The sequence below is a fragment of the Aedes albopictus genome, chromosome 3 (assembly GCF_035046485.1).
Source record: "Aedes albopictus strain Foshan chromosome 3, AalbF5, whole genome shotgun sequence".
NCBI classification, from domain to species: domain Eukaryota; kingdom Metazoa; phylum Arthropoda; class Insecta; order Diptera; family Culicidae; genus Aedes; species Aedes albopictus.
In genome coordinates, this window is record NC_085138.1 from 282,081,502 (window position 1) to 282,107,412 (window position 25,911).

The window sequence follows — 25,911 nt, forward strand, 5'->3', positions numbered from 1 at the left end:
AGTTTTTCGCAGATTGAATTTTCAGGGGAAGTGAGTGGCTGTTGATAACGGATTGAGTATACATACTTTGAAATTCTATGCATAGTATACCACTCAGTTCTCGTCATATCTGCGGGAGATTATTTAATCTTCTGAAATAGTTTGTTGTGGCGTGTATTAGAATATGCAGTTAAGCCACCAAAAAGTGTATACAGTGGGGACTTCTAATACGTAGTCATCTATTTTACGCCCACCACAAGTCATTATTTTGCACTCATTTTAGTTTTTATCAAAACTATGCAAGGGGAGGCCTTAGCTATCAAGACTTCGATGAACTAAGACTCAGAGAATTCACAAAATCATGTAACAAAATTATAGGGTACTTATCCTATCATCCTTCAGTGACACACTCTAATGGGCATATCTTGGAGACAGCTCTCTTCAGGATCCCGGATGACGTTCGAAAGGTTGCAACACGGGTCACACCGTCTGGGCCAGGGTGCGTCTCCATAACACGGGCTAGCGGCCAGCGGGCAGGACCAAGGGATTCGTCCTTCAAGATTACGATGTCACCAACCTGGTAGCGCTTCGGGTTGGCACAGTACTGCCATTGGCGTAACTAGGATTTTTTTCTGGAGGGGGCCTAGGGGGGCCTGACTTGTAATGACTTTTAAGCTGGATGGGTGTCCGATATGTGAATATGCAAATCAGCTTTGCAGTTTTGACAAATCAAAATGACTGTTTCAGATTTATTCCTAGTTTCGTAAACTATATGAGTATAAATAATGCCTCCAGCATTTTTCCCATAGCTTGTTGCAGCGATTCCATCATGGATTCCTCAATAGATTCCTTCAAGAATTCACCCAGACATATCTTCGAGGATTTGTTTTGGGATATCTTTAGTAGTTCCTCCCAGGGTTGTGCAGTTTCAGGATGGTCAATGTCGCATGACACTCGCTCTAACCATCACTTCATACGACAAACGCAGTCCATCAAAACATAATCGATTCACGCAAAAGCCATTCAAGCCAACCCTCGTTCAATGCAGAGTCAACCACATCCAACAGCAGCGATCGTCTCTTGTTTTCGAACCACACGATGAAACACCGAAGCGTGTTTTTGTTCTACGCTTTGCATTCTATTCATAGGGCGTGCTATGTTTGTGTTTACTGCGCCATGCAATACTACTTAACAAATTGACCCTCATCCTGGCATTTTCAGGCGAGAGTCACCCAGCAGTGAGTGACATAGCTCTGCGTCGGAACGACGGTTAAGAAGCGTTCGGCTACTCAAGAGATTTGCAGAGAAAGAGCATGGCGGCGGCAGCCACCGTATCAATGCGTTCGTCTCGAATGTGTTCGATAGCAACATAGAGACGGTCGGCTGTAGCGTTGATTGAGGAAGAAGGGCAATGTTGATGTTGCGGCTTTTTTGTGTTATGATGGTGATAATGCACAAGACTGGTTCCTCCTCTTTGGTATTTCTGCAGATATTTCTTCAGAGATATCTACAGGGATTTCTTCATATATTCCTTCCAGAATTCCACTAGAGATTTCTCCAATAATTCCATCTGGAATGATTCGAAGTATTTTTGCAGGAATTGATTGAAAAAATACTTTTAGAAAATTATACTAGCGATTATTTAAAAATAATCCAAGAATTGCTTAAGATTTAAAAACATTTGTACAAAAAATCCTTTAGGGGTCAATAAAAGTATTCCTTCAATAATTCGTCCAGAAATTACTAAAGACATGGATTTCTTCAGATTTTCTTTCCAGGGATTCCCACAAAAATGCTTCGCTAAACCAGGAATTCGCTAAAAAAGCTTTCCTGAGATTCCCTAAGGAATCCCTCATGGGGTGTCTTCAGAAATTTCTTCAAGAATTCCTGCAGGGATCACCCGCGAATTCCTTCTATAATTCTTTCAGGAACAACTTCCGGGATTAATTTAAAAATGCCTGCAAGAACTCTTCTTGGGATTCCTTCAGCAACTCCTCCAGGAATTAATCCAGGATTTCAGGATTTCCTCAGGAATGTCAACAATTTCTTCAATACTGAGATTTCCTCAGAAACTCCTTCTAGAATTCCCTCAGAAATTGAACTTTGTACTTCTTCTGGAATTCTTCCTGGGATTCCTCCGGAAATTCCTCAAGGGACTCCTCCGGGAACTGCTCAAGGGATTTACCCAGAAATTTCTCTAGGAATTCTTCCAGGATTCCTCTGAGAATTCCTGCATGGATTCCTCAAAAAATTTCTACAGGGATTTGTCCACGAATTCATCTAGAGATTCCTCTAGGAATTTCTCTAGATATTTTTCCAGGAATTCCTCCCGGAATTCCACCAGAAATTCCTCCTGCAATTGTTCCAGTGATTTTTTTAAGGAAATGAAGTTCAAAAAAACCTTTTCGCATTTTTTCCTGCCGCATACTGTATTTACTCCAAGCACACCTACAGGAATTCCTCAAGGGATTTTTCTAAGAATTCCTTCAGGGATTACTCCGGGAATTCCTGTAGTGATTCCTTCAGAAATTCCTCTTGGGATCTTTTGAAAGATTTATTCAGGGGTTCGTTCAAAAATTTCAGTAACGCGTCAATTATCTTTATTCCTGGGAATCACTCAAGATGTTTTGTCCTTGATTACCTAACGATTTTTTGAATTACTTGAAGAATTTCTAGAGGAATTGCTCCAGCGATTTGTTTTGGAATTCTTAAATATTATTTGGTGATACAGCAGCAAGGAAATTCTCCAAGAAGTCATCCAGGTATTCTTTCAAAATTATCTCCGAGAAATCTTTGAGGAGTTCATCCACAGATTTTATCAGGAATCCATCCATGAGTTTCTTCAATAACACTCCCTGCAGTTCCTGCAAAGTAGTTTTTTCATAAAGTCGTCCTGCGATTCTTTCGATAATATATTCTGTGATTCTTACACAGTCACTGTAATTTACTTTAAACATATAAGTACTTACATGCTAGAAGCGCTTTCGGACATTTCTCCAAGTAATCCTTCATGAACTCATCTAGAGAAGATTCTTTCGGAATTCTTCCAGGAATTCCCCCAGGGCAATTCCAGGATTTTTCCGGAAATTCTGAAGAGTGCAGAAATGCTTTTCAAGTATATAATGTTATTATTTTCAATTTCGTCGTGTTGCGTTTTGTTATAAAATGTAGTTGGTATCAACTACATATAGCCGAGGCGGTAAACGCGCGGGTATGCAGCATGACCATGCTGAGGGTGACGGGTTCGATTCCCGGTCGGTCCAGGATCTTTTCGTAATGGAAATTTCCTTGACTTCCTTGGGCATAAAGTATCTTCGTGCCTGCCACACGATATACACATGCAAAATGGTCATTGGCAGAGGAAGCTCTCAGTTAATAACTGTGGAAGTGCTCATAGAACACTAAGCTGAGAAGCAGGCTTTGTCCCAGTGAGGACGTTACGCCAAGAAGAGGAGAGGAGGATGGTATCAATTTGCTGATGCTGCTCAAACCACTCCCCCTCTGACCAAATAGTTGTCTATTTTTTTTTTTGCGTTATGTCTAAACTAGGATAACGCCTGAATCGCTTAGAATTAATGAGAACGCTGAAAAATATTACAACTTCCTCAATAAACATTTAATTTGTGCATTGTTTGATAGACGCGCAAATACTCGATGCCCAAGAAAGTCAATGAAATTTATAGTTACCGACTAGACATCCCCTTCAGCATGGTTTTAATGAATACACTCGCGTTTACGCTTCAGCTATATGGGCCCTTTATAATGTGACATCTATTTTCTCTAGGGGTCCAAAAACTTCTGCTGTATTTCATTTCAAATTCTAACAGATTTTTTTCCACATGATACTTGAATTCCACAAGGAAGCATTTACCAAGCATTTAACAATAGTTTTCTGTAATTCTGCTAGAAATTTCAGAACTTTTTTGGATACCCTAGAAAGAATTCATTTGAAAACTTAAGATTTCATTTTCCGGCAATTTAAAAACGAAGTCGTACAAAGCATTGCTATTTATATGTGTAATTCTAATTAATATTTCTGGTATCATATTTCCAAACAAAACTAATAGACTCAATCACATAGTCCATTTTGTACAATGATCTTGTAAAGTGTGTCAAGTTGAGAATAGTCTACAATAACTATCAATTTTAACACATTATGCCAAATCAATGTCTATTGTAAATCTATGTTTATCATTAACACAGTGGCTGTCAGCTTTTTTTTCTAATTTCCATATATAAAGTCATGAAAAATTTCTGGAGGGTGTTACGGGTATAACAAGGGAGCCTGGTGGATTTTTTTTTCCTTCTAAACCATAGGTGGATAAATCTGCTCAACAGACACCCTAACAGGAAAGTTAGGGTAGTGTGGGGTTAAGGCCGTCTTCTACAGCACTAGTAAAAGCCAGGACTACTCACTCCTCGACCCACTAAAACACATTCCTATGGTCGCCAAACCCTACGTCTCTCCGGAACCACCAAGAAGGTATTGCTTCAGAGAGGGGATAGTGCATATCGCACCCTCAAGGTTAGCTGCCGTAGCCTAGCAGCAACGAACATCGATGACTCGCTCTGGAGAGTCCATCACGGTAGCATGCTGGCGCTTAGCCAGTTTCCCGAGAGCCCCCCCCCCCCTCTAGTTACGCCAATGAGTACTGCTGGTTCAACTCCTTCAAGTACTCGTTTCGCCACCTGTACCAGAAGTTTTGAGCGTACTTTTGGAGTTTCTCATACTGGTTCAGTCGATTCAGCGGTACGTCCCTTATATCGACTTCGGGGAGCGGGCGGATCATGTTCCGCACGAGGAAATGTACATACATCCTTCGATTCTGATTAGAACCGTCGTTAGCTCCTCGAAGGACAGCAATGATGATCCGAGTTGACGGACCAGATGGGCTTTGGCCACCTTCACGGCGGCCTCCCATAGACCACCATAGTTGTGGGCACGCGGGGGAATCAGGTGCCGGGTTGAAGCATTTGATACACCTTGTGCAGTGCATTTTTCGCGCCGATGAAATTTGTACCGTTGTCGGAGTACAAATGCTGAGGCTTGTTTCGTCTCCAGACAAAGCGATCGAGAGCCATTAGAAAAGCGGGAGTGCTCAGATCGCTGCCTTTGTACTCAAGCAGACGAAAACGCAGATGTAGCTTTTTCGGGCTGCAGCTCTACGGTGAACGGGCTTAAGAAAGACCACAATAATCAACCCCTGTGCAGACAAAGGCTTCATTTGCGGTGACTCGAGGAAGCGGCAGCTGGCCGATCGGTTGTTCAATCGGCTGCGGGTTAGCCCTGCTGCACTCGTAACAGCTCCGTATAGCACTTCGAACAGCTTTCCGACCGATCAGGGGCCAGAATTCGTCGCAGGCGACTGCGAGAGTCATCTGAATCCCACCATGAACTAGCTTGCGATGATGGAATTTCAGTAGGAGGCGGGTAAACGGGTGAAATCCGGGGAGAACTGTTTGGTGCTTCACGTCATAGGGTGTGTCAGCTAGTCGCAACCGGCCACCGACACGGATCAGCCCATCAGCGTCAAGGAATGGGCTTAGCAGGCGAAGGGACGATTTACTGGACACTATGAATCCTCTCTTCAGGCGGTGCAGATCATCGGGAAACGTTTCAGCCTGGACGAGTCAGACCAGGGCTATCCTGGCATGATGAAGTTCGGCAACGGAGAGTACACTGCTGGAATTTCGTCGCTGTTTGTAACGGGCATTGTTGCAAAAACGAAAACAGAATCCGACTACATTGAGAAGAGTTTGGTACGACGAAAACTTTTCGAACAGTGGATCGGGATGGAGAATCTGAGTCGTCAGAAACATATTCTTTTTCAACTCCAATTCTTCAACGCTGAACTTGGTTTCTGGGATGCCTTGGGAGGGCCACGTTGATTTGTCTTCACGTAACCACGGGGGACCGTGCTTCCACAGCTCGCTGCTGATCAGCTCTTCGACGAAAACTCCACGGGAAACATATCGGCGAGGTTTTCTTTTCCGGAGATGTGTTGCCAGTGCGAAGTAACAGTTGAAGCTTGAATTTCAGCGATACGGTTCGCTACGAATCATTTCCACGTCCGTGGAGATGCTTTCATCCACTGAAGAACGATTGTTGAGCCGAACCAGAAAAAGCTTCCAGCAAACTCCATGTCCAACGAGCCGACAATCTTCTCGTACAGACGAGAGGCAAGGAGAGCTGCGCACAGCTCTAGACGCGGGATACTAAGCGGCTTTAGTGGGGCCACTTTGAAGCCAGGAGACTCACTTGCACTTGTCCATCAGCGGCAACAGAGCGAACGTATATGCAGGCACCATATGCGACCTCGGACGCATCAGCGAAGTAATGCAGTTCCGCAGTTTGGAAACCAGGGGCGAAAGCAAACCTTTCGATGCGGAAGTTGGAGAGGGTGGGAAGCTGTTCACAAAATTGAGCCCATTTTCGTTGGAGATCTGGAGAAACTTCGTCATCCCAGTCCAACGCCAACAGCCAGAGGTTCTGCATTAGAATTTTTGCCTGAACGACGACGGGAGAGATCAGGCCAAGAGGGTCGTAAAGCTGAGCGAACGTGCAGAGTATGGTGCGCTTGGTCGGCGATTTGTTCTGAATCGTAACGGAAACGTCGAAGCGGAAAAGATCTGCTTCCGGTTCCCATATTATTCCGAGTGTTTGATACTCTCTTCGGGTTCAAACTTCAAAGACGATTGCGTTCCGAATAACTCGGGAGGTAGGCCAGCCAGAACTGGGGGGGAATTGGAGCACCACTTTCGGAAACGGAAACCACCTTTCTGCAGAAGACAGTCCAATTCTTCACGGAGTTCGATAGCCTCTTCGATGCTGTTGTAGCCAGAGATGAGGTCATCCACGTAAACGTTCTTCTTGATGGCCGTGCTTGCTCTCGGGAACGGGGTGCCTTCATCTTCAACAAGCTGCAAAAGCATCCGGGTGGCGAGGAAGGAAGACGGCGCGAGGCCGTAAGTGACGGTACCCAACTCATATGTCTGAATTGGCTCTGACGCGTCGAACCGCCATAGAATTCTCTGGAGCGGGCGATCTGCGGGATTCATCGAGACTTGGCGGTACATTTTTTCGATGTCCACCACCAATGCAACCGGAAACTTTCGAAATCGGAGGATGAGGCTAAGAAGTTCGTCCTGTACGACTGGTCCGACGAGCAAGGAATCGTTGAGGGAGTACCCGGAACTTGTCTTGGCGGAGCCGTCGAATACCACTCTCACCTTCGTGGTGCTGCTCGACTCCTTCAGTACGGGGTGATGCGGGAGATAAAAAAACGTTGGAACTACACTCTTTATCATCGGGAACTGGAGTCATGTGGCCGAGAGCGACGTATTCGCGGAGGAAGTCATGATACTGAATTCTCATATTTTCGTCCTTCGCCAGTTTCAGCTCTACCACTTCAGCCTACGATCAGCAGACAACTTCGAAGATCCTAGCAATCGGTCGTGCTCGGGGTGCTTCGGCATTCGGACGACGTAGCGACTGCTCGGGTCACGGGAAACTGTTTCGCGATAGTAACCTCGCACTTCTGCTCATCAACGGAATACTCCGATCCATTTAGCTCCTCGATGCGCCAAAAACGTTCGAGTTGCTCGCTCACGGAGGTAACTGTCGCCACATGACAAGTTACGGCGGGTCGATTACTGAATTCTGCTGGGTTTTCAAATTTGCCAGCAACTATCCAACCCAGTCTTGCAAAATATCAGTCTCAGTACCTGTTTTTCAGCCGAAAATGAATGACTGCAGCGGTCGTTTTCAGTTCCTCGATGTGAGAACTGACAAAGTCCGAGAGCTCCATTCGTGAGCGACCCAACATGGTCAATTCCCAATCATCCACACACTACTCATGCTGAAAGGCCATTCGTCTCAAGCGGTGGCTTGTGAGAGTGAGTGCCCTATACGCTACCACGGGTGAAAACACTCAACTACAGAAAATTGAATGGAAATTTAGCCCTGTCAGCTCTCGCTTTCAGCACGCTGCGTGCGAGTGTGAGTACCTATTTCATTTCGCTTCCGTGTTGCTGATCGGAAAGCAACATTGACAGGAAAACCAAAACGGAGAAAATGAAAAAAAGCAAAATATCGCTATCATAAAGGCCTGTCGAAAAATTGCACCACTGATCCAGCCAAATACCGTCTCAACCAGTAAGGGACCTTGGTCGATCAGGCGAAATCGTCCATCTCGGAGGAACGAATAGAAATGCGCAGCGCCGATGATCATATCCATCTTTCTGCAAGTGTTGAAGTCGGGTTCGGCGAGGGCTAAGTTTTCGGGGATGTTCCACCGGGAGGTGCAGAACGATGCTGAAGGTGTATCACTCGTAACTCCCCGGAGTACCAGGATTTCCAAGGATTCCGAGAAGTTGACAACACGGGACCTGATTTTTGCCTGGACTTCATGCTTGGCGTTCGTAACAGCGCTGTCAACTCCAGCTATTGGAACGTTAACAGTTTTCCGAGGAAGGTGGAGCAATTGACACAGGCGTTCGCTGATTGCATTCGGTTGGGATCCCGTATCCAACAGGGCACGGGTTACGTGCTCTTGTCCGTAGACATCGACGACTATGAGCACCACAGTGGTCAACAATACGCTGGCATTGGACGATTTTACTGTGGAGACGACCTCGGGTGTCGGGATTGCGGCAACAGCTGTCACCACGCTAGATGGATCAGGCGAAGGATTGTCGGTTCCTGCTTCGGGAGCGGATTTCTCCATCTCTGCTGGTCCGGGATGAATCATTGAGTGATGACGTCTCGATCAGTGCTTGTAGCTGAACTTTAAGCGGCAGTTGCGAGCAGAGTGGTCACTGCGAAAGCAGTAACTGCAAAGTTTCTTCTCCGTTACCCAATTTCATGCGGCCTTTGGGATCCAGGCCGTTGAAAACGGTACAGTGCCTCTGTTTCTCGCACGCAGGGCACATCGGGAAGGATTTTGAAGAACATTTGGTGGCAGCGTTGGAGCTCTATCTCGGTGGGCTAGGCTTCTTCTGGGCCGACGGGTGACTAAACGACTTGGAAGTATTGTTCTGCGGGCGGTTGATCGAAATGGTCTCGAGTATACGGGCGCGTTTCTACAAAAAATCGACCATCTCGTTTTATGTTGGGTGAGCGTTCGTCGCGATGGATTCCTCCCAAGCGGTGAGCGATGTATCGTCCAGCTTGTATTCCAGCAATTCAATGAGGATCGAGCTGAACTGGTCAACTGGTTCGCCTAGCCGTTACAGGACCTTCGTATGGCGCTGAAATGCATCGATGATTTTGTGCAGGGCTTCGACGTTGTTGTTCGGGATCCTACGGTGCTTCAACAAGGCTTGTATATGCTTCTTGCGGAGAAAGGCCTTATTAGAGTAGCGGTTTACCAACGTATCCCAAGCGACAGCGTAGTTATTCGCTGTGATCGTGATGGACTGGATCAGTCTGGCCGCTTCTCCTTTCGAGGCTGCACGGAGATAGTCGAACTTCTGGACCTGGCAGATCTCCGTCGACGAGTGGATCATCGACATGAAAGTGTCGTGAAACGCCAGCCAATTGTTGAAATCCCCGTCCAATTCTGGCAGCGAAATCCTCGGCAGCTTTACATTGGCCAAAGTTGGTTGAGCAGTAGGGGCAGTGGGGGCAACAGCGACAGTGGGGTTTAGCAGGGGTGATACCTTCGACGATAAGCCAGCCTTCACACGGAAATAGAGTTCCTCCACAGTTCCGCGTAGCTCCAAATTCTTCTGGACGAATTCTTCGGAGTCGTTCATCTCCTCGTACTCTTCTTGGACGATTTCGAATGCGCACCAAACCTTCTCTATGCGCTCCAAGTGATGGGGAACTTCGTGTTGGTGTTGATCGGGATCGTAGTTCTTGACGAATGCGTCCAATCGCTTCAGCGCCTCGAGGACGTTCTTCCGCTTCGTCTCTTTCGCCTTCAACGTGCGACTCACCAGGTGGCGATTGGGATGGGGTTCTCTATACTCTGCTTATTACAGATGTAACAACGGCATTCCAATTGGAAAACACGGTACAACCCAAAGCGGCTGAAACAACCGGATGTCGCCTCAGCATACGCGCAGAATCTCGAGGCCGCGTTGCCAGACGAAGGCGAGCTCGATGAGGCTCCTCTTGAGGACTGCTGGAGTACAGTGAAAACAGCCATCAACAGCGCAGCCGAGAACACCATCGGGTACGTGGAACGGAATCGACGGAACGAATGGTTCGACGAAGAGTGCAGAACGATTTTGGAGGAGAAGAACGCAGCGAGTGCGGTAATGCTGCAGCAAGGGACCCGACAGAACTTGGAACGTTACAAACAGAAGCGGAAACAGCAGACCCGGTTCTTTCGGGAGAAAAAGCGCCGCCTGGAAGAAGCGGAGTGCGAAAAAATGGAAGTGCTGTGACGTTCCCAAGAAACGCGGCAGTTCTATCAGAAGCTCAACGCATCCCGCAACGGCTTCGTGCAACGAGCCGAAATATGCAGGGATAAAGACGGAGGCCTCTAGAAGGACGGACGTGAGGTGATCGAAAGGTGGAAGCAGCACTCCAATCATCACCTGAATGGCGTGGAGAACGTAGACACTGGAGACCACGGTCACCGAGGAAACGACGACGCCAGTGCAGCGGAGGACGGAAATGAACCAACTCCCACGCTGAGGGAGTTAAGGATGCCATTCACCAGCTCCAAACCAACAAACCAGCTAGTAAGGATGGTATCGCAGCTGAACTCATCAAGAAAGGCCCAGAAAAGTTGGCCACCTGCCTGCATCGGCTAATAGTCAGGATCTGGGAAACCAAACAGCTACCGGAGGAGTGGAAGGAAAGGGTAATCTGCCCCATTCACAAGAAAAGCGACCATTTGGAATGTGTGAACTTCTGGGCGATCACTATTTTGAATGCTGCCTACAAAGTGTTATCCCAGATCCGTCACCTGTCACCTAAAATGAGTTCGTGGGAAGTTATCAAACCGGCTTCCCAACGCATCACCTATTCATCTCCTTCAAGGCGGCATACGACAGCGGAGAATCATGGACGAAAACGGCTTTCCTGGGAAGCTGACTAGACTGATTAAAGCAACGATGAACGGTGTGCAAAACTGCGTCATAATTTCTGGTGAACTATCCAGTTCATTCGAATCTCGCCGTGGACTGCGACAAAGTGATGGACTCTCATGCCTACTCTTCAACATCGCTCTGAAAGGTGTGATGCGACGAGCCGGGCTCAACAGCCGGGGAACGATTTTCACAAAATCCGGTGAATTTGTGTGCTTTGCGGACGAAAGGGACATTATTGCCCGAACATCTGGAACGGTGGCACCCGCCTGAAACGATAAGCAGCAAAGGTCGGACTGGTGGTGAATGCCTCAAAAACAAAGTACATGCTGGTAGGCGGAACCGAACACGACCGGACCCTTTGGGTAGTAATGTTACGATAGACGGGGATACTTTCGAGGTGGTGGAGGAATTCCTCTACCTCGGATCCTTACTGACGGCTGACAACAACGTGAGTCGTGAAATTCGGAAGCGCATTATCAGCGGAAGTCGGGCCTACTACGGGCTCCAGAAGAAACTGCGATCGAAAAAGATTCACCTACGCACCAAATGCACCCTTTACAAAACTCTAATAAGACCGGTGGATCTCTACAGACACGAGATATGGACCATGCTCGAGGAGGACCTGCAACCACTCGGAGTTTTCGAGCGACGCGTGCTAAGGACGATCTTCGGCGGTGTGCAGGAGAATAGTAAGTGGCTGAACTTTACGGTAAACTCAGCATCCAAAAAGTGGCCAAAGCCGGAAGGATACGATGAGCGGGGCGTGTTGCAAGAATGCCGGATGACAACCTTAGAAAGTTGCTGTTCGCTGCTGATACAAGTTTCGATTGGCACAAGAAGGCATGGTGAATTTTCAAAATTGTCGTTTTGGCTTGTGATTCGGTATAGAAATAAATTTTAGGCTTAAGGACATAGTTGCAGGGGTTACAAAATGGCAGCGAGTATGGCCGCCACTATCTGCCTCATACCTCCCTCCCCTCACCATAGTCAACGAGTAGCGCGGAAGTTGCCGAACAAACTCTCAAAATTACCTTACCTTCTCAAAATGCACTCAGGTTTCTACTTGTGGTAGACAGCTACATTTTCCGTCCTTTGGGAAGTACTGTTTTTTACTTTTCACAATATTTTCAAAGTTTTGTGCAAAAATGTATCACACACTGCACTTTCTTTCTTCGACAAGTGCGTCCCCCATATTTTAAAATCACTTTTTAACAGTCTTCCAAGCAACACAGCACTGTAATAAGTTGATCGATTATTGAAAACTTTCCACACTATCGACTGACCTACTGTTTATCGCGAAAAACCTACGCGTTTTCTACTTTCGTGGTCGAAAAGCCGAATCAATTTGAATCGCGGTTTGCTAGAACGGAAAAGTGTACCGTTGAACTGAGTGGTGTTGTTCAACGTATGGTAAAACTGATTAAACCGCAGTAAAAGTTTATGACGAAAAAAGGTGCTGTGATTTTGTCAATCATATTAACTATTTTCAATATCATACTGCCAGTATAATTTCAGTTGATAACAGAACAATCGTTCGCTGTTTATGCGTTAAAATTACATCAACTAATGTCACCCCATAACACTGTAGTTGTCTACGTTCAGAGAGAAAAAGTACGTGAAAAGAGAGGAGAGAGTTGTCAACAAAAACGTAAATAAAGCGGTGCACAATGGGATGCATGGTGAAAAATTGAGCAAATTATGAACTTATTTAAATTTAAAAATGTTTTACAAGAACAAATTGTATAGGTAAGCATGAATCATATGTGTGCCAAAATTCAAAGCTTCAACTACTATGTTTATTTAGCTCATTTTGAAAGATTTTTGTTGTTTTTTTTTACCAAGTCACACTGCACTGTGCGCCGTCTGATTGGTTTGTTTTGAGTGGGTGGTTGAGAGGGTAATAAGAGCGGGAGTCAAGTTTATTGTTATGATCTCAAGCAACCTTCACCTTAAGTATCAAAATACCAATCGCTGTTCAAATGGTTCCACTGTCCAGAATTTATACGTGCACGTGAAAGCCAAGAGACGTATGAAGTGAGAAGAATATATAACTTCTAATTTATCCACTTCAGACACTACATGCTCAAAAACTCAGAGTACTTGCCATTTTTTTGGAAATGAGATATCAGATCCCTTCCTATCAATGATGCATTCGATAACCATTGACATCTGTAGTGGCACTCACTGCAAAAATTCCCCTCGAAAGCTTTCTTCCCCTCCAAATCCGTAGAGAGCAACCAAATCCATCTGCTGCTACAAACCTTGACCATGGATACTACATACCTAACATACTACCATTTGTGTACAAGCATCCAGCTGTCGGCCATCACCTGGATAAAGGGTAGCCTTATTTGGCCTTTCCATGTGCAACTCACCTGTGAACAGAAACAGAGAGGAAAAAACAACAAAACATAAGTTACAACATGATTAAAACACTCGCAGGAGCTTTGCCGAGTTCGCAACACTCCATCCGAACAAGCGGGAAACATCCACCGACGCACAGTGGGCAAAATCGAGCCAAAAAACGGAACTTATTTTTGCCGCTGGTTTGAAGCAATTAAAAGTATGTACCCCAAAGGAAAAAACCATGCTAAATCGATTGGTGATGGTCTCGTGACCGGCAGGTGACGGGAAATGGCCTCTTTGGCCACTTTTAGGTCCCGAACCTGGTTTTCCGGGTTCCGCACCAGGCTATTTTCAATCAAATCAGCTAAATATAGAGTGCGGCACATCATTTCATGTCTATTTTTGGTGAGGATGTTAGTGGTGACTATTTAAGACCTCACCAAGGTCATATGGCCACTTCCGGATATGGGTCCAGTTCCTCCGGTTCCGGATTCCGGTCATTTCAAGTGAAGTCACCTAAATATACAGTGCGACATATCAATTCATATCTATTTTCAACAGGCATGTGAGTAGTAACTGTTTGAGACCTCACCAAGGTCATATGGCCACTTCCGGATCCTGGTCCAGTTCCTCCGGATCCAGATTCCGGCCATTTCAAGTGAAGTCACCTAAATATACGGTGCGACATATCAATTCATTTCTATTTTCAATAAGCATGTGAGTGGTGACTATTTTAGACCTCATCGAGGTCATATGGCCACTTCCGGATCCTGGTCCAGTTCCTCCGGATCCGGATTCCGGCCATTTCAAGTGAAGTCAGCTATATATACGGTGTGACATATCAATTCATTTCTATTTTCAATAAGCATGTGAGTGGTGACTATTTTAGACCTCACCAAGGTCATATGGCCACTTCCGGATCCTGGTCCAGTTCCTCCGGATCCAGATTCCGGCCATTTCAAGTGAAGTCAGCTAAATATACGGTGCGACATATCAATTCATTTCTATTTTCAATAAGCATGTGAATGGTAACTGTTTGAGACCTCACCGAGGTCATATGGCCACATCCGGATCCTGGTCCAGTTCCTCCGGATCCAGATTCCGGCCATGTCGAATGAAGTCAGCTATATATACAGTGTGACATATAAATTCATATCTATTTTCAATAAGCTTTTGAGTGGTGACTATTTGAGACCTTACCGGGGTCATATGACCACTTCCGGATCCTGGTCCAGTTCCTCCGGATCCGGAGTCCGTCCATTTCAAGCGAAGTAAGCTGAATAAACAGTGCGAAGAACGAAACACATTTTCAGAGTAAATGTTACGCCATTTATTTGCTTTCTAATGTTTTTGTTGTCAAATAACCAGTTTTAATTTCCGTGGATAAAATAACAGTTCAAGTTGAACTGTCATGAAATCTAAATATTACTAAAGAGACCGATTCTTGTGGAAATCGCTACAAAAATCCTTCGAGAATTATTGTTGAAGGAAATATTTTTTTTTTTTTGTAAATACTTCCTTGAGTTTTTATAGAAATCCCTTGGCTAGATGATTAAAAAAGTCCCTAACCACTTTGCTAGACTTTGCTCTGTAACTCTTTTTGGAAATCCTTCGGCAATTTGTTTGAAAGTAACTTCAGTAATTTCTTTAAGAACTTCTTCAGCAATTTCTTTCGGAAATCCATTGTTAATTTGAAAATTCCCAAAAAAATGACCACGTGGTTTATGGACAGCCCCTATTTTTAAAACGCATTTAAAGTTTGTATGGGGAAAATTTTTTGTTCGGGTCGAACTGTCACTTTATCGATTGAATTGTCATTCTATCCACGAAAATTAAAACTGTTCTATTAATTTAACCATAAAAAAAAGCTATTGGAATCCAATGAAATCACGTAATACTCAGAAAAATGAGCTCTTTTGATTAGGCTCTAAAAATAGCAATATTTTATTCACTAAACAACCCATTTTTTTTTTAATTTGTCTATAATATATTTTTTTTAGGAATTAAGTTCAAAATAGCCATAAAATTCAACAATAACTTCCTACGAAACTTGTTCTATTAGTTTCTGAAGAATATTTGCTTGGTAATCGTGAATTTTATCTGAATAATGACTGAAGGAATCTCCAGAAAATACAACTGTACTGTTTTCATTCATTAATTCCGTCAGGAGTTCTTCGCAGAAATTCGTCTCCAGAGGAATAATAACAAAATTATATCTGAAATATTACCTACGATTTTTTGTCGAATTTCTTTGAAGAAAAAATCCAAGCAGAATAACAGGCGAATTTCTTTGACATTTCACGAGAACTAATTAAGGAATTTCATCAACAATTCATTTTATTATTCTTTCGAATACTCCTTTAGGAATATTTCTTTCTGAAGTTTCATCGGCAAATGGTGTTTTAGAAAACAAAATATTTTTATTTTTCGTACTCTAAACAAAGTTAGACATTTTTGGAGTATAACATCATTTATTTGATTTTCAATATTTTCGTTTAGGTAGTCAAATTAACAAAACAGATGTAATTCACTTTGATAATTTATTGATAATCGATAAAGTGATAGCTCGCCCTGAAGAAAAAAAAATCAAATTAATTTTTTATCTGCGTTTTAGTGCGTTTAGTAGTTCCGAAATGAAACTTTGGATTTTGATCCCTTTTCCCATGGAGGTTATTTATATGAAATTGTCTGGATACTATTTAAAAGCCTGATAAGTTCGGAAGTTACCTTACAATATTTCCATTAAAATAAACCCGTGGAAATTCTTTCAGGAGCTTATATGAAACATCATGTGCTGGTTGATGTTCTTTCTAAAATATATTTTGTTAATTCTTTCACGCATTTTTTTTTTTTGGAAATTCACTGAACAAACCCTTCCAGCTTTTCCCCTGCAATTTCTTATGAAAACCATTTTGCTATTTTTTTGGAAATACCTTCTATAACTCTGTCGGAAATTTCTCCTTCTTTGGGAAATCCATAGTCAATTTTATTGTGAATTCCCTCTTCAATGCCTTTGAATATTTTTAGGCAATGATTTCCGGAATTTCATCAGAAATTATTTCGGCTGTAATTCTTCCAAGATTTTTTCACTAAAGTAATTCGACAAGATATTGTAGGTAATATTATAGATATAATTTGATTATTAATCCTCTGGGGACGAATTTCTTAGAAGAACTCGTGATGGAATTATTGAATGAAAACCCTACAGAAATATTTTATGGACATCCTTCAGATAAAATACACGGAGCAATTTCCACAGAAGTTGGGTTTTTTACCCTACTAACAAAGTTAGCCGCATAAGAGCTTATCATGCAAATGCAATTGGAAGAAAGCTCAGCAAAAATGTTAGTCCGGTAGTAAAATCGATACTTTCATTTGATTAACTGTAATTTTATCCACGGAAATAAAAGAAACTTTTGCCTACAAAAACACAAGAAATCAAATAGAAGATGTTATATTTACACTGAATAAATATTTCGGATCCGGAAGTGGGCATATGACCTCGATGAGGTATAAAATAGTCACCACTCACATGCTTATTGAAAATAGATATGAGTTGATATGTCGCACCGTATATATAGCTGACTTCACTTGAAATGGCCGGAATCTGGATCCGGAGGAACTGGACCAGGATCCGGAAGTGGCCATATGACCTCGGTGAGGTCTCAAACAGTTACCATTCACATGCCTGTTGAAAATAGATATGAATTTGATATGTCACACCGTATATATAGCTGACTACATTTGACATGGCCGGAATCCGGATCCAGAAGAACTGGACCAGGATCCGGAAGTGGCCATATGACCCCGGTAAGGTCTCAAATAGTCACATCTCACATGCCTGTTGAAAATAGATATGAATTGATATGGCTCACTTTATATATAGCTGACTTCACTTGAAATGGCCGGAATCCGGATCCGGAGGAACTGGACCAGGATCCGGAAGTGGCCATATGACCTCGATGAGGTATAAAATAGTCACCACTCACATGCTTATTGAAAATAGATATGAATTGATATGTCGCACCGTATATTTAGCTGACTTCACTTGAAATGGCCGGAATCTGGATCCGGAGGAACGGGACCAGGATCTGGAAGTGGCCATATGACCTTGGTGAGGTCTCAAACAGTTACTACTCACATGCCTGTTGAAAATAGATATGAATTGATATGTCGCACTGTATATTTAGGTGACTTCACTTGAAATGGCCGGAATCCGGAACCGGAAGAACTGGTCCAGGATCCGGAAGTGGTCATATGACCTTGGTGAGGTCTTAAATAGTCACCACTAACATCCTTACCAATAATAGACATGAAATGATGTGCCGCACTCTGTATTTAGCTGATTTGATTGAAAATAGCCTGGTGCGGAACCCGGAAAACCAGGTTCGGGGCCTAAAAGTGGCCAAAGAGGCCACTTCCCGTCACCTGCCGGTCACGAGACCATCACCAATCGATTTAGCATGGTTTTTTCCTTTGGGATACATACTTTTTATTGCTTCAAACCAGCGGCAAAAATAAGTTCCGTTTTTTGGCTCGATTTTGCCCACTGTGCGACGGTGGCTAATTCCACTCAAGTGAAACCCCCGCAGCGCCCTTCGCTCCCACACCCTTAGAAAAACGTTTGTAAAATGTTCTAATCCTCTTCGCTCGGCCAAAAATTTAGCCGCAAACAATCAATTTAGGCAGATTTGGACGACGGGCTATAAGCACTTGCACGGCGTGTAATCCTCCCGGGTGCCGTTCTCACTCAGTCACTCGCTCGTGCTCCTACTCAGCCCACACCCCGCGATCCGTTGTTACTGCTTCCGTTGCGTTGCTTCACCGCGGCGCGGAGCCATAACATTATATTCTCGCCTCAAAATCCGGACAATAAACAAGTTGGCCCTCCGGCTATGGCGCGCGGGCACTTGACGCAGTATCAGGAGGAGTAGCAACATCAGCGGGATCGCTAATTCAAGCGGAACTTTGCGGGAGCATGGGGTGAAAAGGATTGTGTCCTCTCACCAAGAACTAAAAAGCGAACTGAGCTTTCGCATAGATGCCGTCGAGGATACTCCTTAGAAATTCCTCCTTGGATTCCAATAAATAAAATTCCAGTAATTTTGTACAAGACTCCTCCAGCAATTCCTACAGAAATCTTTCAGGTTTTTTTTTGAAAATTTTGCCAGGAATGCCTTCGGAGTTGCCTTTGAGAAATTTTTCAGATACTCATTCAGGTATTCTTTAAGGGAATTCATAATTTTCTTTAGAATTTTCCTCAAAGTTTCCTGGAGATTATTCCTGAAATTTATTTGAAAACTCTATTATGAAGCCGTCTATGGATCTTCCATAGATCCAAATCCGTTGAAGAAGTCAGGGAATCATCAACTGATTTCTTCAGAAAATCAAAATTTCAGAAAGTTTTGAAATTCTCAAAAAAAAAGTTGCTTCAAGGATATATTTAAAGAATATTCCACAGTCTACTTCAGGAGCTCTTCCAACGTGTCCTTGAGAAATTCTTCCAGGGATTCTCCTATAAATTCGCTTGAATATGTAACGGTTGTACTACCGTTTCATGAACATCCCTAAAATTTATAATTGAGTGTGCGCCTGTCGAGTAGGCAACACGATGAGAAGTGCTCGAATCAATAGGATAGTTGAATATGGGTAATATAGTGGAATGGTAATAGGGAGTAGTTGTTGATAAGAAGTAACCAGGAATCTGGACAAGAAAATTTTAACTTAGAAAATAAAATCAAGAAAGAGGAAACCGGAAATCAAAAAGAAAATCAGAAAAGTCCGGGGTCTTGAAGCGGAGAGAAAATCAACCTGATCTTTCCCGTTCAGACCACCGAGCTGAGAAGATCGTAAAAATATAAAGTGAAGTTAGTGAAAAGTGTCGTAAATCGAAGTAAGAAGTTAATTTAATCAAGTAATTCAAAGTTTTAAGGTGAAATATTTCTTAAAAGCTATTTTCAGAGTTAAGTTCAACCAAAGTCAGATTAAATCAAATCGTGAGTCGAGTTGAGGAAGAAAGTCAAAAAAGTAAGCACATGCAAATTAAAGTGTTAATGTTGTAAAGTTAATCAAAATTTATTATAGTCTGAAAAATCGTGAGTCGGTATTCGAAGCCTGTGAAGAAAAAATAACCTGAAATTTCAAGAAAACAACGAAGGAGGTAAATTTCCGAAATCGGTATGGATGGGTATATTTGGTGCTAAATATTTCGACTTTCACAATCATCAACAGTGACGACGACCGTTGGGCGGTAGTCCGCCGAAGTGTGGAGTGTGGAGAAGAGCTATCTCGCTCGTTCAAGGCAGGCAGATTGCAAGCCTTACAAAAATAGCACCCATCGTTAGTCTTGTGCTAGTGATCAGACGAGGGACGATCCCCTAGAGTATTTTTCGCCTCGTGGCTTCGGGTCACAAAAAATATCTCTAGAGTGCGTGGCCATCGGAATAGGAGTTCGGCCTCGCGAGCACCACCCGTCACCACGTGGTTGCCGATATTCGCGAGACGTCTGAGCGGGGAAAGTTTACCATCGCCAGAGTGAATCGTCCTGACTCACGTCCCGGGAACATACAGCAAGCAGGCCCGTCTGATCAGCTTCACCCCACCCCACCAACGAGCGTCGCAGGGAGGCGTTGTTGACATCGTTTACCTCCAGCACGCTATTCCGAGCACAACCAGACTTCGAAGGTTGGGTTCGTTAACGACGACCGCCAACCGTCTCAACAACCTCGGTACGGCGACGTCGAGCGGCACGAAGCCGAGCAAGAACGCGGGTAGCTACCGTGTCGACCCTTCCGGAGAGAGACGTCCGAGAGCCGAAGGTCGGCGCCGGGAGTCGATCTCTACACCGCGAACGCGGGCCAGCAAGGTAAACTACCTGTCCACGAAGTGCTGTAAGTACCGAAACCCTATACCTATACCACCACTGATACCGATTTACCATCACGATTAACCGTATCGCCCAATAACAGTAGTAGTAGTAGGGAAGAGGGCAAGAGAGAATTTTATAACAGATCACAAACACTAGAAGTGCGCAAGTGACGTCACGGATAGGGCTTTTTTCTATAATGTTGTTTCAAGCGCAAAATACAAAACTCACGAAGAGAAGATGTTGCATGCAACCAAATACAAAACTGAATCTGTAAAATAGTTTTTGGAAGTTAATTTAGATTAAAAGTTTTTTTATATAAACATTTTTCCTGCGCGATTCTTTTGACCAGCTTCAAGTATACAATCTCAGCAAATAAATAAACTCTTTCTTTTTAACAGAAATTTTAAGTGAATTTAAAATTGGGATGAAAACCGAATTTTGGGGAGAAATTTTTGGGAATTGTTGGGAAACGAAGGAGGTGGATTCTGCAAAGGACAGGATCTTGAGTTAGCTGGGCAAACGTGAATTCTAGCAGACGGCATAGGACGTCTGGCGCATTAAGCTAGAATTTCGGAGGTCCTTGCAGGATCCTCCTTACAAATATTTCTTCGGAATATCCTCATTAGATTCCTCAATAAATTTGTCCACGGACTTTTTGAAGATATGTTCTATGGGATAAAATCGGTTTCTTTAAGAAATTTTTTTCGCAGTTTCTTCCCAAATACTTTCAGGCAATTAAAACAAAATCTCCAGCGATTTCTCGAAATCTTTCAAAATGAATTTCCAAGAAATTTCCTTTGAATATTCTTTTAGGAAGATTTCAATAAGATCCTTTTAAAATTTCTATAATGGTTACTTTTGAAATTCTTCCAAGAGTTCATTCAAAAATATCCTCGAGAATTTCTCCAGAGATTCCTTCACAAATTCTTTCAAAGAAAATTCTTCAGGAAACCCTTCAGAAATACATACAGGTAGGTCTTCAAGAAGTTCACCAGAGATTTGCTTAGGATTTTCTCTAAAGATTCTAGTGAAAATTACCGCAGAAATGTATTTAGAAATATCTTCAGGGAATCATTCAGAAAATACTGTAGGAATTCCTCGTGCGATTCTTGCATATTATCATTTTTAGGCGTGAGTTCCTTTTGGATTACCGCCAGATATACCTCCATGTGTTTCCCTGAAATTTTTTCCGACATTTCCTTTTAGGAGTTATGAATTTTCCCACGAGTTCTTCAATGAAATTATTCAGAAATATCTCATATTAATTTCGTCAGGATTTATTCTAGAAACTTCTCAAGAGTGTTTTTGAGAGAGCCTTACAGAAGCTTTTCTAGGCGTTTTTTCAGGAATTTCTGAAGAAACTCATTTAGAAATACGTATACAGATTGTTCCAGGAATACTCTCAAAAAATCATCCAAGAATTTTAATGAAGAAATTCTTTCTGGGATTCCTCCAAGATTTTCCCTAGTATTTCTTTGGATATTTCTCTGGAGATTCTTCCAAGAGATCTTTCTGAGACATACATATACAGGGCTTCCACTGAAGATTTGTTCAGAAATTCTTCCAGAGATTTTATCCGAAAGTTCTGCTCAGATTCCTTCAAAAACATCTCCAGAGACTCTCAAAATTATAGGATTTTTTTTTCCGAAATTTTTCAAATTTTATTTTTTAGAAATAAAAATAGGAATATTTTTTTATCTTGCAGAGATTCCTTCGCAATTTTTTCCAAGGGTTCTTCCAAGAGTTCCTTGAGAAATACCTTATGTGATTCCCAAAAAAACAAAATTTAGTTAGAAATGACAGTTCCGTCAGAAATAGCTCCTGGGATAACTTCGGAGATTCCTGCAAGAAATGCTTCGTATATTCCTCCAGGAATTTTCTCAATAGCTTTTTTTATCCAAAAATTGCACAAAAAATGCTGCAACAAAACTTGAAAGAATCCGTGAAATCCCTTTAAAAATTCTTGGTAAAACCATTGGCAAAAAGAAGAAGAAATTCTTGAAACTATTCTGCAGAACAATTTGTTAAGTTATCCCTGGAGGATTTCGGGGTGAACGCTTGATAGTTGCCTTGAAACTTCTTAAGATACCTCCTGAATTCCTGGAAAAAAATCATTTGAAAGTTCTGGACGAGCTCTTAAAGTGATTCCAACGAAAATTTGCTTGAAAATTTTCTGAAGAGATTTCTAGTAGATTCCTGAAGATTTCCGTTGATGAATTTCTATGGATGTCATTTCAAAAATGTATGCAGAATCTGCAGACAAAGGTACTGTGCAACTTCTAAAGAAATTCCTCAATCAATTTCTGAGGATTTTTCGATCTTGCTGAGATACTTCGTGAAGAATTTTTATAAGAATTTCTAATACTAAGAGGATTCTCAACAGATTCCGGAGAGGATTCTCCACAGAATCCTGAGAGGATTCTCCACCGTATCCGGAGAGGATTCCCCACCGAATCCGGAGAGGATTCTTCACCGAATCCTGAGAGGATTCTCCACCGAATCCGAAGAGGATTTTCCACCAAATCCGGAGAGGATTCTCCACCGAATCCAGAGAGGATTCTTCACCGAATCCGGAGAGGATTCTCCACAGAGTCCTGAGAGGATTCTCCACAGAATCCTGAGAGGATTCTGCACCGAATCCTGAGAGGGTTCTCCACCGAATCCGGAGAGGAATTTCCACCGAATCCGGAGAGGATTCTCCACCGAATCCGGAGAGGATTCTCCACCCAATCCGGAGAGGAATCTTCACCGAATCCGGAGAGGATTCCTCACCGAATCCGGAGAGGATTCTCCACCGAATCCGGAGAGGATTCTCCACCCAATCCGGAGAGGATTCTCCACCCAATCCGGAGAGGAATCTTCACCGAATCCGGAGAGGATTCCTCACCGAATCCGGAGAGGATTCTCCACAGAATCCGGAGAGGATTCTCCACAGAATCCTGACAGGATTCTCCACAGAATCCTGAGAGGATTCTCCACAGAATCCCGAGAGGATTCTCCACCGAATCCGGAGAGGATTCTCCACCGAATCCGGAGAGGATTCTTCACCGAAGCCGGAGAGGATTCTCCACAGAATCCGGAGAGGATTCTCTACAGAATCCTGAAGGGATTCTCCACAGAATCCAGAGAGGATTCTCCACAGAATCCTGAAAGGATTCTCCACCGAATCTGGAAAGGATTCTCCACCGACCCGAGTAGCACACATGTTCTGCATAGGTCTATGCAACTCTTATATGACCAAATTCAGTCATATAGGAGTTACATAAACTTGTATAGAACTTGTGTGCTACTAAGGGAATCTGGAGAGGATTCTCCACAGAATCCGGAGAGGATTCTCCACCGAATCCTGAGAGGATTCTTCACCGAATCCTGAGAGGATTCTCAACAGAATCCGGAGAGGATTCTCCACCGAATCCTGAGAGGATTCTTCACCGAATCCGGAGAGGATTCTCCACAGAATCCGGAGAGGATTCTCTACAGAATCCTGAAGGGATTCTCCACAGAATCCAGAGAGGATTCTCCACAGAATCCTGAGAGGATTCTCCACCGAATCCGGAGAGGATTCTCCACCGAATCTGGAGAAGAGTCTCCACAAAATCCTGAGAGGATTCTCCACAGAATCCTGAGAGGAATCTCCACAGAATCCGGAGAGGATTCTCCACCGAATCCTGAGAGGATTCTTCACCGAATCCTGAGAGGATTCTCAACAGAATCCGGAGAGGATTCTCCACCGAATCCTGAGAGGATTCTTCACCGAATCCGGAGAGGATTCTCCACAGAATCCGGAGAGGATTCTCTACAGAATCCTGAAGGGATTCTCCACAGAATCCAGAGAGGATTCTCCACAGAATCCTGAGAGGATTCTCCACCGAATCCGGAGAGGATTCTCCACCGAATCTGGAGAAGAATCTCCACAAAATCCTGAGAGGATTCTCCACAGAATCCTGAGAGGAATCTCCACAGAATCCTGAGAGGATTCTCCACAGAATCCTGAGAGGAATCTCCACAGAATACTGAGAGGATTCTCCACAGTATCCTGAGAGGATTCCCCACAGAATCCTGAGAGGATTCTCCTCAGAATCCTGAGAGGATTCTCCTCAGAATCCTGAGATGATTCTCCACAGAATCCTGAGAGGATTCTCCACAGAATCCTGCGAGGATTCGCCACAGAATCCTGAGAGGATTCGCCACCGAATCCTGCGAGGATTCGCCACAGAATCCTGAGAGGATTCTCCACAGAATCCTGAGAGGATTCTCCACAGAATCCTGAGAGGATTCTCCACAGAATCCTGAGAGGATTCTCCACAGAATCCTGAGAGGATTCTCCACAGAATCCTGAGAGGATTCTCCACAGAATCCTGAGAGGATTCTCCACAGAATCCTGAGAGGATTCTCCACAGAATCCTGAGAGGATTCTCCACAGAATCCTGAGAGGATTCTCCACAGAATCCTGAGAGGATTCTCCACAGAATCCTGAGAGGATTCTCCACAGAATCCTAAGAGGATTCTCCACAGAATCCTGAGAGGATTCTCCACAGAATCCTGAGAGGATTCTCCACAGAATCCTGAGAGGATTCTCCACAGAATCCTGAGAGGATTCTCCACAGAATCCTGAGAGGATTCTCCACATAATCCTGAGAGGATTCTCCACAGAATCCTGAGAGGATTCTCCACAGAATCCTGAGAGGATTCTCCACAGAATATTGAAAGGATTCTCCACAGAATATTGAAAGGATTCTCCACAGAATCTTGAAAGGATTCTCCACAGAATCTTGAAAGGATTCTCCACAGAATTCGGAAAGGATTCTCCACAGAATCTTGAAAGGATTCTCCACAGAATCTTGAAAGGATTCTCCACGGAATCTTGAAGGGATTCTCCACAGAATCTTGAGAGGATTCTCCACAGAATCTTGAGAGGATTCTCCACAGAATCTTGAGAGGATTCTCCACAGAATCTTGAAAGGATTCTCCACCGAATCTGGAGAGGATTTTCCACAGAATCCTGAGAGGATTCTCCACAGAATCCTGAGAGAATTCTCCACAGAATCTTGAAAGGATTCTTCACCGAATCTGAAGAGGATTTTCCACAGAATCCTGAGAGAATTCTCCACAGAATCCTGAGAGGATTCTCCACAGAATCCTGAGAGGATTCTCCACAGAATCCTGAGAGGATTCTCCACAAAATCCTGAGAGGATTCTCCACAGAAACCTGAGAGGATTCTCCATAGAATCCTGAGAGAATTCTCCACATAATCCTGAGAAGGTTCCCCGCAGAATTATGAGAGGATTCTGTAAAGAATAAAATTTTGCAAATTAAATATTTCTGTAGGCATTAATTAGTACACAAAAATCTTAAAAGAGCTACATGGCAAATTTTTTTCACGATTTGTCGAGGTTGACAGCCTTGTTTATCTATAGCTATAGATTATTTGACAGCTGAAAACTCGGCCCACCTAGTGTAAGTCTTTCGCGAACTGGGTGCAACGAACGAAAGCTGACTGTACGTGAAAGAAGTGGAGAACCCTCTACAAGTATTAATGGAAGACTTTCTCGAAAAGTATTTTTTTAGGAAACCCGTGGACTAGTTTCAAGATGAATCTTTTGAAAAATTTCTTCAGAAACGTCTAATCCCAAAGGGTATTTTGGGAGGAATTTCTCAACAAAAAAGTTAGGAA

At 43.4% G+C, this 25,911-nt stretch overlaps 1 protein-coding gene across 1 annotated transcript in view; it reads right to left on the reverse strand.

Annotated features, from left to right (window-relative positions):
* Nucleotides 1-13,373: 13,373 nt before the first annotated feature.
* Nucleotides 13,374-25,911, reverse strand: part of LOC109418850 (matrix metalloproteinase-2-like) — a 513,298-nt gene continuing 500,760 nt past the window's right edge. Inside the window, exon 4 of the mRNA XM_019693088.3 lies at nt 13,374-13,397. Within this exon, the coding sequence (XP_019548633.3) occupies nt 13,394-13,397 (4 nt within the window). The 3' untranslated portion in view covers nt 13,374-13,393. The remainder of the gene's footprint in view (nt 13,398-25,911) is intronic.